The sequence below is a fragment of the Narcine bancroftii genome, chromosome 5 (genome assembly GCF_036971445.1).
Source record: "Narcine bancroftii isolate sNarBan1 chromosome 5, sNarBan1.hap1, whole genome shotgun sequence".
NCBI classification, from domain to species: domain Eukaryota; kingdom Metazoa; phylum Chordata; class Chondrichthyes; order Torpediniformes; family Narcinidae; genus Narcine; species Narcine bancroftii.
The window spans coordinates 60,306,571-60,323,256 of record NC_091473.1 but is presented as its reverse complement, the minus strand read 5'-3'; the positions used below and the strand labels follow the sequence as shown (position 1 = coordinate 60,323,256).

General features: G+C 43.9%; 1 protein-coding gene across 2 annotated transcripts in view; it reads left to right on the top strand.

Annotated features, from left to right (window-relative positions):
- The window catches only part of tnr (tenascin R (restrictin, janusin)), a 100,467-nt gene extending 84,321 nt beyond the window's left edge, over window positions 1–16,146 (top strand). For both annotated transcript variants that reach the window (XM_069937534.1, XM_069937532.1), the window contains 5 exons: window positions 4,670–4,821; window positions 6,936–7,032; window positions 9,231–9,392; window positions 11,973–12,136; window positions 12,277–16,146. In XM_069937534.1, the coding sequence (XP_069793635.1) occupies window positions 4,670–4,821; window positions 6,936–7,032; window positions 9,231–9,392; window positions 11,973–12,136; window positions 12,277–12,366 (665 nt within the window). In that variant the 3' untranslated portion in view covers window positions 12,367–16,146. The remainder of the gene's footprint in view (window positions 1–4,669; window positions 4,822–6,935; window positions 7,033–9,230; window positions 9,393–11,972; window positions 12,137–12,276) is intronic.
- Window positions 16,147–16,686: the final 540 nt, after the last annotated feature.

The window sequence follows — 16,686 nt, the reverse complement described above, 5'->3', positions numbered from 1 at the left end:
CGATTTGCTAACATTTTTGCTATAATTTTATAATCTACATTTAATAAAGAAGACACTTTCAACAGGTCTCTATCCTTTTTTGGAATTACAGTAATTAAGGCACTCTAACAAGATTCTGGTAACACCTGTTCTTCAGTTATTTGTTGCAATACATCTCCAAATACAGAAGATAAATCTTCATAAAAGATTTTATAAAATTCCACAGAGAATCCATCATCCCCTGGTGACTTTCCATTTGGCATATCCTGTATAGCTTCCTTAATCTCAAAATCTGTAAACGGAGATTCCAATTCCATAACATCTTCATCCCCTAATACCGGTAATGTTAATTTGGATAAATAAGATTCAATAAAACCATTGTCCAGCTTCCCCTCAGAAGTATATAATTTCTGATAGAATGAATAAAACTGGTCATTAATTTCCCGAGGTTTATAGGTAACTATTGAATTCTTTTTAACAGTATTAATAGTCCACAGTACCTGTTCCATTTTTAATTGCCATGCAAGTACCTTTTGTGCCCTCTCACCCAATTCATAATAACACTGTTTATATTAATTAATTAAATGCTCAATTTGATGTTTGTAATGTATTATAACGTAGTTTCAAATTTGCTAAAGCAGCTTTTTTTAAATCTTCTGTCACCTTTCTTAAAATCTTTCTCTAACTCAGCAATTTGTTTCTCCAAAGCTAAACCTTCTGCCATATATTGTTTCTTAACTTGCATAGAATAACTAATAATTTGCCCTCTCAAATAAGCTTTCAAAGCATCCCATAGTACAAAATGACTATCTACGGAATTAACATTCTCAGTCAAAAACAAAGTAATCTGTTCTTTAACAAAAGTAACAAACTGGTTTTTTCAATAACATTGTATTAAACCTCCATCTGTAAGACGAACGTACCACTTCCGAGCTTACACAAGAAAAGAACAATAAAGAATGATCCGATATAACCCTACTTTTATAATCAGCTTGTAATACTCTATCCTGTCAATGTGCCAATACCAAAAAAAAATTATTCTGGAAATTGAATCATGTCGAGATGAATAAAAAGAGAAATCTTTCTCTGTAGGATTAACTCTTCTCCAAATATTCAACAAATTTAAACCTTTCATCGCCATCTTTGATTTCCTTATACTTTTTGGAGATCTATCCAATAAAGGATCCAAAACTCAATTAAAATCTCCCCCGACTAAAATATTTTCATTAGCTTGATTTAACAACAAAAAAAGCTTCTGAAATAAACTGTTAATCATCTATATTAGGTGCATAAACATTAAGCAAAGTCCAAGATTCAGCAAAAATGTTACAGTTCACCCTCAAAACTCTCCCAGCATTTCCTTCCAATGATTTTAATTCAAATGGCAAACTCTTATGAATTAAAATCGCTACGCCTCTCGCCTTAGAATTAAAAGAAGAAGAAAACACATGACCAACCCACTCTCTCTTCAATTTCAAGTGTTCTTTTTCAGTCAAATGTGTTTCTTGCAAAAGAGCAACATCAACTTTCACTTTTTTTATATAGGCCAATACTCACTTCTGCTTAATTGGATTATTCAACCCCTGAACATTAAAGATTGCAAATTTCAAATTAGACATTCCTACAAACTAATAATATATTCACACACATCAAAATATTGCTCCACTTATAAATCCTTAAAATCGTAAACCCTCCCCCTATAAAACATCAAATTGAAAAAAATAAAGAAAAATCACCCCTAAAAAAACCACCCAAAGGTAGTAACGCCCTAAAAATCTGGGTGTGGTAAAGCCCACTAGCGGCAGATGACTATCAAAGATTTCAGTGACATCCACACCGTTCCCCCCTCCCCCCCCAAGCAGACATATATACATTGTTTAATTAAACACAATCAAATAGAGTAAGTATATTCAACCCAATGATTCCAGCCCCAATGACTGTTCTGGGTCTTCAATATCAAGAAGACTTTGTGTCAATTCTTCTTTCTTTCCATGCTTCCCATTCCCATTTGCCCTTCTTTTAGGTGACAAAGATGAAGGTCGACCATTTCCCTCGCAAATCTGGCAATGAGTTGGCAAAAATTAATGCATCATGATCATTTTCAAAAAATTGGGATTGAAAATTGCCATAAAAACTTTTAACACCGCAGGGTAATGAAAAGGAAATTTATAACCCTTCTGCCACAATACTTCTTTAGCTTAATTAAATTCCTGACATCGTCTAATAATTTCTTGACTCAAGTCCACATAAACGAATACTCTATTATTTTGAATCATCGTTGGAGTTTGACTTTGTCGCACCTTCTGCACCACCAGTTGTAATATCATTTCTCTATCTTGGTACTTCAAACAACGAATTAAAACCACCCGTGGTGACTGTCCTGGAAATGGCTTTTTCCTTAATGCTCTATGTACTTGATCCAACTCCAGACCTTCCAGATAAAAACTCCTTGCCCAACACCTCAGGGATCCATTTCTTAAATTTTTTTTAAAATCGGGTCAGAACCTTCAATATTTTCTGGGAGACCCACTATTTTTACATTATTCCTGCAACTTTGATTTTCCAATGAATCAATCTTCTTCAATAATTCCTTTTTCTGAATCCCCCAGTCCACAAAAGAATCCTCCACTTTTTCCCTATTACGTTCCACTTGATTTTTACATTCAAAAAAGCTGCTTCAAATTTTTTGAAATTATCTTGTACAGTGTCTACTGATTTTATACATCTATTAACATCACTTTTAACTACAGTCATATCTTGCTTCATATTTGTCATTTCTTCACACATAGTACTCATTTTAGTTTTCACTTCCAAAAATCCTTGAGTCATCTGCTTCGACATATTCTCCATTTGGTAAGCAATCCCTTCCAAAACAGTAAACACAGAATCCAGTCCAGATTCCATCACCTCCCTTTGAGGCCTACCTTCTCTAGTCTCAGCCCCTATTTCTTCTTGTGTACATTCCAGTAAAGTTAAATCCTCTTCTTCAACCACAACTGGTCCTTTTCCGGTGCGGCCGCGGATCTGGACACCCGACGATGGTGCACCGACCTCGTCAGGCCGCCGTCACTCAGGTTCCCCCACAGCCCACACCTTTTCCAGTAATTCACGCACCCTCGGAGCACCGCACATGCCCGGCAGAACCATCGATCACGCAGGTGCGTCCTCTGACGCTACACTGCAAGCCCCCAGCCCACTAGACAACATCGCGGGCTTGAGGGCTCCTCCCTCGGCTGGACCACCCATGTGCCCGGCTTCACGGGTGCACAAGTCAGCACCAGCTGAGCTTGTTGTCGAGCCGGCGCCATCTTGCAGATGCAGGATCGGCGCCGGTGTAATACTTAGCCGTGCAGGAGTCCTCTGAGGCCTGGGGGCTCCCATCGACGACTCCGTGGATTCAACTTGGTAGGTAGGCTTCAATTCTTCAACATTTTTATAAATGTAATTTCTTCTGTAATTGAGCTTTTGACTTTTTCACATTAGTAGCCATTGCAATCCTCCACTATTCCAAAATCTGTAAATACTACTTTCAACCACTTATAAATTTTAAAATCAGGTATTTAAAAATCTAGCTGGGGGAAGGTGGAATTGCACGTCTGTCTTCTACGCCATCTTGCCATGCCCCCGTTACTATCCTTTCTTGAACAAAAGTATGGCATCAGAACTTTGGAGAAAATACCAGCGACAATAATACCTGCAGCAAATGCATGTCAAATTCGAACCTGCAAAAGTCTTTGGTTTCATTAAACATTTAATGAACATGCCATCTGTCCTGACATTCAGATTAAATAAATTAAATAAATAAGGTTTTTCCCCTTTGCCAGTATCAATGCATTCAAAAATATGGTTTTTCAAACTAATCCAATAAAATGCTTATCAGAACAACAGTGGCAAAAGAGACTTGTGCAGTTTTGGTCGCCAGCCAAAGGAAAGATATTATTAAGCTGAAAAGTTGCAGCAAAGATTTGCAAGGATGTGACTGGGACAGGGGCATGGAATTGAAAAGATAAACAGGGCCTGACGGGTGACCTTTAGAGGATGATAGTCGTGGCCTTTTTTCCCATGCAGATGGGATGAAAACTAGATATCAATTTCTGGTGAGAACGAATTGAAAAGGGATCTGAGGGCACCTTTACACAGACTGCTGGGTGCATGGAGCGAGGAAATGGTGAGGTGGGAACAATAGTAATTTTAAGAGACATTTACATGATATATGAATAGGAATGTTTAAGGGGATATGAGGTGAATGTAGGGTTGGCAACTAGGTCAGCATTAACTGGTCTGTGCTGTAAACCTCAATGATGATAATGGGATGATGCAGTTTCAAAGTACCTCTTGTAAAATGTCATCAAATAAAATGACTTTGCAATAAACCTTGATTGAAATCCAACAAAATAATTGTCAATGAAGGGATGACTATAAAGTCTTCATCCTAAAGAAAATGTCAATAACCTCACTTCATGAAAGGAATCATTCACATGAGAGGATTGGACGGAAAATATGAAACCAATTGGAGGATCAAGGTTTTTCTGTGAAAACTAATGAAAATGTATGAGGGAACAATTTGTTCATGCAGTCCTCCCTGTGAGCTTGCATTTTGGGGAGGAATTGTTGAGTAACTCACTGATGTAATTGGAGGATTAAATGTTAAGTGAATATGAGCTCAACCCACCCTTATTTTGTATTGCAGCGAGCCGTCTTTATCCATACCCCAGGGACTGCACTCAGCACCAACTCAACGGAGACACAGTCAGTGGCATCTACATCATCTACATCAATGGAAAGCCACAGCAAGGGGTGCAAGTCTTCTGTGACATGATGACTGATGGTGGGGGATGGACTGTGAGTATCACTTCACAATCTCTGGATACGATTCCTGCAGTGATGTTGTACCAGACCATAAACTCATCATCTCGTTTCACCTCTGCCGCAAGATCACAAAATCTTCACCTGTGTGAAATGAGACATTGCAGCAAGTGTTTCTGTTTTTGCCAGTTCCAGTGATTGGCTCTTTCTGAAAGCAAAATGAGTTCTGGGCCAGAACACAAAACACTTACTGACCAGAGAGAAGCAATGGTCAGAATGTCTGTATTTGGAAAAGAATCAAGGAGTCGTGCAGGTATTAATCTGAGCAAAACCTGAGAAGGAACCGATAAAGGGTCAACATTTATTCCATCTCAGAGTAAAACCAGGAAATAACAAAGGAAAGAGCATTCAATCACAAAGCAGCCACTCCAGCTGACCAAAGACATGAAATGACCCATTAAATCTGTGCTGCTTCTCTGTATAAGTCAGTCCCTATTCCTGTGCCACATGCTGGTGAGGGCAAGAAAAGGAGGTCATGGCAGATGAATGCGTGGCTGAGCAGTTGGTGCAGGGCAGTTGTTCAGATTTGTGCATCCTTGAGATTGTTTCTGGGGGACAGTATGAGCCATACAAAAGGGATGGGTTGCACCTGAACTTGACAGGGACCAATATCCCCGAGAGCAGTTTTGGTCGGAGAAGGTTTAGCAAGGGAAGTAGTGTGTAAGGTCCAAGGTGCAGTGTGACTGTAAGGAAGATGCAGTCAGTTGGATAAGCTGAATAAAATGTGTTTAATGTTTAAAAATGAGGATGACAAACCTAGAGCACGGATCAGTGCATGGAATTACATTGTTGTGGCCATTACGGAGACTTGACTGTCACAAAAGCAGGGTTGGCTGATGCAAGTTCCAGAGTTCAAATGTTACAAAAGTGGCAGAAAAAGATTTAAAAGATGGGGCATGACATTGCTATTCAGTGATACTATCACAGCTACAGGAAGGGAGGATATTGTGGAGGAATTATCCACTGAGTCAGTGTGAGTATGTCAGAAACAGGAAGGGAGTGATCACTCTGATGGGAGAGTAGGTTTAGGAAAGTGATGAGGAGGAGCAGCAGCAGAGAAATGTATTTAAGACAAAGAGAGATTTTGGGAAAATAAGGGAACAAAAGGTTGTGGACAACAGGTGGTAAATGGGGCAGAGTCCACAACCAGATTAGCTCTGACTCTTGCTTTTCATGTGGGGTTTCAGGATGCAGGGCATGACATTGAGAACTGAGATGAGGAAGATCAGGTGAACATACAAAGCCCTTTGCCCAGAGTAAAGGAATTGGTAACCAGAGGACATTGGTTTAAGGTAAGGGGAGAGAGATTTAACAGGAACCTGAGGGGTAGCATTTTGACACAGAGTGCATGGAAAAAACTGCCGGTGGAGGTGAATGAGGCAGGTACTATTGCAAAGTTTGAGAAAACATTGGGCAGAGCCATGGGTTCAGAGGGATATGGGCCAAATGCACACAGATGGGACCGTGTGGGTGGGACTTTGTGGTCAGTTTGGGCACATTGGGCTGAATGGCCTTTTTCCACACTATATGACTCTGATGGCAATATTCTTTTGGCCCCCAAATAGCCACTGGGCCATTGAGAAGCAAATGACTCAGTAGATAACCCTAATCCCTCCTCCCTCTCTCCCCCTCCTCCCTCTCTTCCCCTCCTCTCTCCCCCCCTCCCTCTCTCCCCCTCCTCCCTCTCTCCCCCTCCTCCCTCTCTCCCCCTCCTCCCTCTCCTCCCCCTCCTCTCTCCCCCCTCCCTCTCTCCCCCTCCTCCCTCTCTCCCCCTCCTCCCTCTCTCCCCCTCCTCCCTCTCTCCCCCTCCCCCCTCTCTCCCCCTCCCCCCTCTCTCCCCCTCCCCCCTCTCTCCCCCTCCCCCCTCTCTCCCCCTCCCCCCTCTCTCCCCCTCCCCCCTCTCTCCCCCTCCTCCCTCTCTCCCCCTCCTCCCTCTCTCCCCCTCCTCCCTCTCTTCCCCTCCTCCCTCCTCCTTCTCTTCTTCACAATTGGCTGGCAACTTCCTTGGTAAAGACAGGATCAACTGCAGACAGGATGGGAATCAGTTGCAGAATTTGTGTGAAGCCTGTAATGCCCTTTCTCCAATGCAGGTTTTCCAGAGACGGCAGAATGGACTTACGGATTTTGAACGGAAGTGGGCAGACTATCGTGTGGGCTTCGGAAACCTGGAAGATGAGTTCTGGCTGGGTAAATGAACAAAACCACTTTATATATCACCATGTGCTCAGTTGATGCAGCCATCCAATCGCAAATGCTTGGATCCATTCCTGAACAAGACTGATCCATCAAAAGAGATTTTGTGGCCCAGATCAAATTTTGCCAGATCTTCCCTCTGCATCTGCTGGAGAATTCAGCGACAACCATGATGAATTTGAGATGTTGAGGAGAGTTTAAACTTGGTTAGCTGGGGAATAGGAACTAGAGTGTTTGATCAGATGATGGTGCAGTTAGTGCAAAGGTAAACACCACGTGCTGTGAGACTGTGAGGAAGGACAGGCAGTGGATGGGTTGAAATGTGTTTACTTTCATGGAGATATGAAGAAGGGCAATGACATAAGATCATGGATCAGTATGTGGAATCATGATTTGGGGGCCATCACAGAGTCTTGGTTGATGCAAAGACAGGATTAGCTGATGCAAGTTCTGGGATTCAGATGTTTCAAAAGGGAGGGAGATTTGAGAGGATGAGGAGGTGGAATGCGAGTGGCATTGCTAATCAGCATTAGGCCAAAAGATACAGGAGCAGAATTGTGCCAGTTGGACAATTGAGTCTGTTCTGTCATTCATATCAAGGCTAATGTGTTTTCCCTCTCTCACCATAACCTTTGACATCATTACTAATCCAAAGGCCATCAACCTCCACTTTCAGTCTACCCAATGATCCACCCATCCAATAATATTCTTATTATCTGCAAACTTGCCCACAAAGCCATCATCCAAATTATTTGCAGATAGAGTGAAAAGTAATGGACCCAATACCTAGAGCTGCAGAACGCCACAAGTCACAGCCAGCCAGCCAGAAAAGGTCCATTTATTCCCACTCTTTGCCTCTGCACTATCTGTGCTAGTACATTTCCTGTAACATCTTGGGGTTCTTTCTCACTTCCTCCACTCTCTCCATGTGCTTGCATACCCTCCATCTTGTCCCTCTGTTCTCATTCCCTTCACACTGTCCTTCTGCTCTAAATCTCTCCACCCTATCCCTTCTCTCTCACTCTCTCCACAGTTTCTCCACACTCTATTCTCTTGCTCTCACTCTCTCCACACTATCCCTCCATGCTCTCTCTTTACTCTGTCCTCTACTCACTCACTCCACCTTGTCCCTCTGCACTCAGTCTCTCCATACACTGTCCCTCTGCACTCACTTCCTCCACAGTCCCTCTGCACTCACTCCCTCCACAGTCCCTCTGCACTCACTCCCTCCACAGTCCCTCTGCACTCATTCCCTCCACACAGTCCCTCTGCACTCACTCCCTCCACACAGTCCCTCTGCACTCATTCCCTCCACACAGTCCCTCTGAACTCACTCCCACTGTACTCACTCCCTCCACACACTGTCCCTCTGCACTCACTCCCTCCACACACTGTCCCTCTGCACTCACTCACTGTCCCTTTCCACACAGTCTTCCACTCTCACTCTATCCATTCTGGCCTCTCCCTCCACACCATCCTTCCACTCTCACTCTCTCCTTGCACTCTCCCTCTGTTCTCACTCACCACACACTGTCCCTATGCTCTCACTCCACACACTCTCCCTCTGCTCTCACTCTCTTCCCACTGTCCCAAGCACACTCATGTGAAGAGAAGTGGCAAATAATCCAAGGGCAGTTTGATTAGTTCAACATTATTACTGTGCCAGTGACCCGTGTTTGAATACTGTCTGTAAGGAGTTAGTGTGTTCTCCCCGTGACCACATGGGTTTGCTACCACATACAATGATGTATGGGGATTAGCAGGTTAATTGGTTATGTGGCTGTATTTGGGTGGCATGGACTCATGGGATAGAAGGGCCAGTTACTGTGCTGTATCACTGAATTTAAAATAATAAACCAAAGATGATTTGCTTGGAATGTCAAAGAGAAACTAAGGGGCAGCGTTGCAGAGAAGCAAGATGGCGATTGGAATTGATGTGGCTTCTCGCCTGTGATGGCCAGCTGTTGGACAGAGCTTTGGGGAGAGTGTGTTGCTAGCTGTCAAAGCACCATGATTGGTCTGGGTGCAGGCACTGCTGAAGACACAGACCAGTGAAACCTGAATTCATCCAGCAAAGAGAAGTGAGTGTGGTGCTTGATTCTAGCCATGGAACTGGACCAACACCCTCTAAGCATCCCTGACGTAGAACTAACTGTCTTTGAACTATAGGTAATCTTTTGCTGTTATTTTAGGACTAGATAATATTCACAAGATTTCAGCCCAGACCCGATACGATCTGCGGATTGACCTCCGTGATGGCCGTGAATCAGTCTTCGCAATCTACGATCGTTTTTATCTGGGCGATGCCAGGAGTCTGTACAGACTAAGAATTGGCGATTACAGAGGGACAGCTGGTAAGTTGCACTGAACATTGTTGGATGCAGGTGTTAATGGAAGATTTTCACTCCCTGCATAACACAACCTGTCTCTAGTGGAAGAGTGAACAGTTTGAATTTGTGATCTGATCTTTATCACTCTCTCCACCTCAGCTACAATGAGCAGACTCTCAAATCAATCAACCCATCTGAATGCAATCAACCCCATTTCCCAATGAATATGTAATCCTCAGGGGTGCAATCACACCTCCCCCAGGGATGCAATCACCCCCCTCCCCTAGCACTCTACTCTGACCTCATATTCACAGGTCCCTCTTCCTATGAACACCGAAGCAAAATATTCATCAAGGACCTCCTCTGCCTCCAGGCAAGTGCTTCCCCTTTTATCCCTAAGTGGCCCAACTCTCACTGTAGTCATCCTTCTGTTCTTCACATACATGTATAATACCTTAGAGTTTTCCTTAATCCAACTTGCCAAGGCAGTTTAAACATTTCCCCAAGAAGTTATTTCCAAATTTACTCACTTTCTGTTTCGGACTTGAATGCATACTGATTCAGAAGGTGATCCATCCACAACATCCTCCCTTTCTGTAGCTGTGACACTATTCCTGATTAGCAATATCACACCTGAACACCCCCTCCTCCTCTTTTGAAACCTCAAAATCCCGGAATATCAGATGCCATAGAGTCATATAGTGTGCTAAAAAGCCATTCAGCCCAATGTGCCCAAACTGACCACAAAGTCCCACCCACACGGTCCCATCTGTGTGCATTTGGCCCATATCCCTCTGAACCCATGGCTCTGCCCAATGTTTTCTCAAACTTAGCAATAGTACCTGCCTCATTCACCTCCACCGGCAGCTTTTTCCATGCACTCTGTGTCAAAATGCTACCCCTCAGGTTCCTGTTAAATCTCTCTCCCCTTACCTTAAACCAATATCCTCTGGTTACCAATTCCTTTACTCTGGGCAAAGGGCTTTGTATGTTCACCTGATCTTCCTCATCTCAGTTCTCAATGTCATGCCCTGCATCCTGAAACCCCACATGAAAAGCAAGAGTCAGAGCTAATCTGGTTGTGGACTCTGCCCCATTTACCACCTGTTGTCCACAACCTTTTGTTCCCTTATTTTCCCAAAATCTCTCTTTGTCTTAAATACATTTCTCTGCTGCTGCTCCTCCTCATCACTTTCCTAAACCTACTCCCCCATCTACCGAGTCTCTGTCCCCTAGTTCTAATCTCGCCTGCCTGTGAAACAAGAGCTGCTTCTACCTTATCTATTCCTTTCATAATTTTTATATTTCTATATAATCCTTTTAATCCTTCTGAACTCCAGTAGTTATTGCCCCAGATTAGACAACCTGTCCTCATAGGCAAACCTCCTCATTTCCAGTACCTCTTCTATACCACCTCCAAAGCAGGTGGTACATATCCTTTCACAAGTAAGAAGACCAGAATTGCATGAAGTACTTCAGGTTCAGCCTCACTAGTACCCTGTACAGTTGCAACAATTCTTTGAGCCATGAAGAAAAGAAAATTCCATTTGTCTCCTTGATAACCTGTGGCATCTGCAAACTAACCATTTACAATTCACTTAGAGGCTCTCCCAGGTCCCCATATTCCTCAGGCTTGCACTGGACAAGGTGTAACAATGCAGAGAGCCAGACCAGGTTGGAAAGGGGATATGGGTGAGAGGCAACCAGCTGAGATGTGCCCTTTGCATTTTTAATCCACATTTGTTGACAGGGTGTCAAACCTCCTGTCACCCTGTAAGAGATATTCTTTTAACTTCTCCACCTTCTCTGCAACTTCAAACTAACTTGTTTCCTCTTCTCCCTTCCCTTTCCACCATCCTGGGACTGGTTCAGCAATTGCATTTCTAAATTGGTGGACCATATTTTGCTTTGATAATGTTGTCTCCTCTGCCTTGGAGAAGCCAGACACTGATTGGGTAATGAGTTTGAAGTTACTCCCAGGGCTGAGAGCAGACTTTCCAAGCCTTGCCCACCATGGGGCCTGCTGAAGGCTGACTCCACAGAGAGTTATGTTGGGAGAAACAGATGAGGGGGAGGAAATATGTTGTCACACGACAGCCTTGTTGACCTAACAGTGATTTCCAGGAGGTATGGAGTCCTGATTTACAGAGGCTGCTGGGATGGAACAGGGCCATGAGACTGACTGGATTGCTCTGGAAGGGATGACAAATGACTTGGTACAGTTCCAGCAGATCTCCTCCTTCCTTTGCTTACGTCCACTGACTCCAACCTGGGCACAGTTCTGCTGGGCCCCTTCACACTGCTTCTGAAGGCAATGGTGCCCCTTTGGCTGGACTTCAACCAGGTGCTCTCCCCTCCACTTCCAAGCTGGGCTCCTGTCTCCTGCCAATGATGAGGTTGAATCAGGCTGGGAGAAAGTCCGAGGCTTGTTTCACTCCAGCTTCCTTGTTTGACCTCTCCTAATATGAAGGATTTAAATTGGACTGGCAGACAGTGCGAGGGCTCATTTCACTCCAGCACCTTTTAATTTGGCTCCCACCTTCTTGGTTCTTCTTGGCTTGGCTCCGTTGGGCTGGTTGTTGATGTCTGATTTTGATTACACAGGTGACTCCCTCTCCTATCACCAGGGTCGCCCGTTTTCCACCAAGGATCGGGACAATGATGTGGCCATCACAAACTGTGCCCTGTCATACAAAGGTGCCTGGTGGTACAAGAACTGTCACCGTGCCAATCTAAATGGGAAATATGGAGAGAATCGGCATAGCCAGGTGAGGAACCCGACTCATAAGATTTGCCGAGAAAGGAGTTGGATGTGGCGCCTTTCATTGATGTTGTGCCTTGGTTGGTTTGGCATGCCTTGTCCAAGTTTCTATGATCACTGACTGATTTTTCACTTTTAACTTCACAGGGTATAAACTGGTACCTCTGGAAAGGCCATGAAATTTCCATCCCATTCATTGAGATGAAGATCCGACCTCATCATTTTGGAGAACTCTAGAGAAGAAGCAGGCAGTTATTGTTTTCGTTGTTAGCTTCACTTGTTCCTCAATGCTTCACTGTAGTGGTACTTACTGAAAGAACCAGTGATTGTAGCTAATCCCACAGATGTCCAATGCACCCCTGTTAATATTCCGGGCAAACCCCCACTCCAAGAACAAAGACTTGCTGATGACGTGCCCTTGCCTTTCACTGAGCTGATCCAGTTCTGATGGTTCACCTTCTCATTTAAAAGTTCCTATGAGACCTGCCCTCCCTGTCCATCTCATTCTGATGGCCCAGAGCAAACCAAGGAGCAGGTTCTTCAGGCATCAAATGCAGATGGTCTCTCATTGGGACACTGGTTTCTTCTTTTCTGCAGCACTTGGCTTTTCTATCTTTGCATAGAACAGAAAGCCTGTGTTGGAGTTGTGAGTGCCAAGGGTCAGAGATGCTGACTGCAGTTATCCATCAACACCGAGAGATGATGCCAATCAAGGTGCCCACCTGAGTTGGTCCCGCTTGTCTGCATTCAAAACCTTACTGATTCATGTATCTGTCCAACTGTCTTCTATGCATTGCTAATGTCCCTACCTCTTCCACTTCCTCTGGCAGCTCCTGCTGCACACCCACCATCCTCTGTGTCTCTCGGTCCCCTCTCATCTTAAACCTATGTCCTCTAGTTTTAGGTTCCCCAATCACTTTATCAGTGCTCTTCATGCTTTTTATAAATCTCCACAAGATCACCACTCAACCACTTGGACTCTAAGGAAAAGAGTCCTGGCCTATCCCATCTCTCCATATAGCTCTAGCACCCCAGTCCTGGCAATATCTTGATGAACCTGTTATGTTCCCTTCCGAGTTTAATCATATCCTTCCTCTGGGCTGGTGACTGACACTTCCTGCAATATTCTAGATGCGGTCTCACCAATGTTTCATACAGCCGCAACTTGACATCTATGCTCCTGGAATCAATGCCCAACCCATGAAAACAAGCATGGGGGAAAGAAACCTCTTCACTCCCCTGTTTGCCGGTTTCCCTTTTTGTGGGGAATGTTGTATTTTTCACCCAAGGTCTCTTTGCTGTACAACATTCTCATGGCTCCGCTGTTCACAGTCTAAGTAGAGTTAAATAGGAAAGTCTGCAGATGCTGGGGTCGAGATGAAGTACTGCTGTGGCACTTGTGTGTGTTAAATTTCCTCTGTAGTTCCTTTCCCATCCCCAGTTCCCCAGTCTCTGTCTGTACCTGAGACAACATTTTTCACTCACCACTATACCACATATTTTGGTGTCAGCACATACATTCCAATAATTCTCAATTCAAATCATTAAAAAATTGGGTCTCAACATGGATCCCTGCAGCACCTCATGAGTTACAGTCCTTCACCACCACTCCCTGACTTAATCGATTGTTAATTTTGTATCCAAATGGCCAGCTCACCCTGGGTTCCTTGTGATCTGAGCTTCTGGACCAGCCTAATTTGCAGGACCTTGTCAAAGGGCATGCTGAAATCTACACAGAAAACATCTACCCATCTTCATAAATCCTCTTGGTCACCATCAAATTCATGAGACATGATTTTCCATGCTGACTATCCCTAATCAGTCCTGCAAGTGGACCACTTCTCTCATAATCCCCTCCATTAACTTTCCATTGACCGATGTTAGTCTCATTGGCTGGTAAGTCCTTGATCCTTAGACCCCTTCTTAGTCTTTTAGTCTTTCACCTGTGGCTGAGGAAGACACAAAGATCTCTGCCAGTGCCCCTGCAGCTTCTGCCCAAGCATCCTACAGGATTCATCAGGACACTGGGTGTTTATAGAATAGCTCAGGAACAGGCTCTTGGCCTACAATGTCTGCACTGAATATGAGGCCTAAATTCAAATAAAACTCTGCTTCTTGCATATGTTCCTCTATCTCTGCAGCTTCCTGTCTATCTAGAAACCTCTAGAATGATGATGATGAAGATGATGAACTTGTTGTCATACACATTATACAATGCACTTTCTCACTTCCTCAAAAAACAATCATGTTTGAAAAATATGACCTACCTCACACAGAGCTATGGTGACTGCCCCTCATCTGACGATGTCATTGCAAAGGATTTATTTCCACATTCGTAATGCAGCTATATACCTGTTTTTCTATTGCCTGGAGGCTATTGGTATGCCTATCTGAATGATTCCACATTTCTTAGGGAGGATCTCTCCCTCACTGCATCAATAGTTGAGCCTACCATTTGGTCCTCCCTGCATGCAGCCGTGACACTCTCCCTGATTAGCAAATCTATGCCTTCCCTCTTTTACCTCCCACTCTATCCTATCTCAAACAACAAAACCAGGAGCAGAGTTGCCAATCCTGTTCCTCTTGCGCCCATGTCTCCGTAATGGCCATGTCATAATTCTAAGGACTGCTCCAGCTTTATGTTCATTTGCCTCATGCACAGTATTCCTTGCATTACAATAAACACACATCAGCCCCTCAGTCCCACTGTGACCATCCACCTGTCCCTTCCTTTCAGATTTACATTTCTTCACATCTACCAATCCCCAACTCCACAGCGCCCTGCTACTCATACTCTCATCCCCTTCAACCCTCCTGAGAAACACCAGGAACATCCATATCCACCTTTCTGCATCTCAAGACTGCTGGCATACTTTCAATTGTGTAGTTGATATACTTCAGGACATCGCTATCCTCTTCCTTGAGGATCTCCTCCAGCTTTCATAGCTGTCCCTACAGTGAAGACAGATGTGATCTATCCCATCTCCTGTGGGCTTTTACTTTCTTTTGGTCTTGATATTTGAGAAGAATCTTTCAAGATTTTCCTTATCTGTCAGGGATATCTCACATCTCTTGAATTCCTGTTTAAGTGTCTTCCTCCATTCCTAGCACTCAAGTCATTCACTTGATCTCAGGTTTCCTCCACCTGCCAGCCCTTCACTTCATTCGGGACACACTGGTTATGAACTCTCTCTCTGCCTTCCTTGATAGTTTGACGCCCCTTTCAGTTCCCGTCAGTCTTTGCTGTGCCAAGAGAAAAAAAAAACCTTCTCTCCCTCACAGCTGAAACATCCTGGTGAATCTCTCTTGCACAGTCTTCACTGCCGTCACATCTTTCTACGGTGTAGTACCCAAGCTGAGGCCCAGCTAATGTTCTATAAAGTTGCACCACTACATCCCATGTCCTGTAAGCAAATCAGTGACAGCTCATGAAGCAACCCTCCACCATCAATCTCCACCTCCTATTACCAAGATAATATTTCATCCAACTAACCAATTTCCCCTAGGTTCCTTGGGCTCTTATCTATTGGACCAATCTCCCAAGTTGTCAAAGGCCTTACTAAAATCCATGTAGACCACATCAATGGCACCCATTAAACAAACATCTCCCCAGCAAACCACTCCAAACATTGTAATCGTACCTGCTTTCACCTATCATCCCACAACCTGGTCCAGGCATCTACCACTCTCTGCATATATCAAAATAATTTGCCTCATAAATCTAGTTCACACTCTGCCCTCATCTTCAATCTTTTCCCTCCAGCGCCTGGCTTTTCCACCCTGGGAAAAAGATTCCGACTGTTGACTGTCTACCTGCCTGCTTTTTGCTCATACATTGATGAAGGACTCAAGCCTGAAACGTTGGTTATACATCTTTTCCTCCTTTGATGCTACAGGATCTGCCGAGTTTTTCCAGCATTATTGTGTATTTACAGCATTTGTAGATTTTCTTCTTTATCCTTCTATGTGAGTTGACTTGCCTGGATAGCTCGCATTTTATTGTATCTTGGAAAACATGACAATAAACAATTCAATTTACTTGAATATATGGAACCTCATGGATAAAACAAATGAGCTGAGAATGTGGATCAATGGTGGGGATTGTAGACTCTGCACTCTTGGAAGAGGTTGAGGGAAGGTCAGATCTGACTGCTCACTGTTCTAAGGTGAGATATTTCAGACATGACAGAAGGGTTGCAAAAGAGGAGAGTGTGTTAACAACTGAGTATCTATTGTGGCCACGACAGAGACTTGGATGTTGCAGAACAGGATTGACTGTTAAGGTTCTGAGATTAGGATGTTTCAAAAGGGATGAGGAGGGAAATAAAAGAAGAGAATGTGGGGGGGGGGTGGTGGTGGTGGTGTAGTGGCATAGCTAATCTGTGATAGTATCACAGTTGCAGTAAGGGAGAACAATGTGGAGGGATCGTCTACTGATTCAGCGTTTGTGGATGTCAGGAAGGGAGTGATAACCTTATTTTGAGTATTCTATAGGTCCCAAGTAGTCACCTTGCCACAGAGGAGCAGATAAAGTGGCAGATTTTGGAAAGGTGGAAA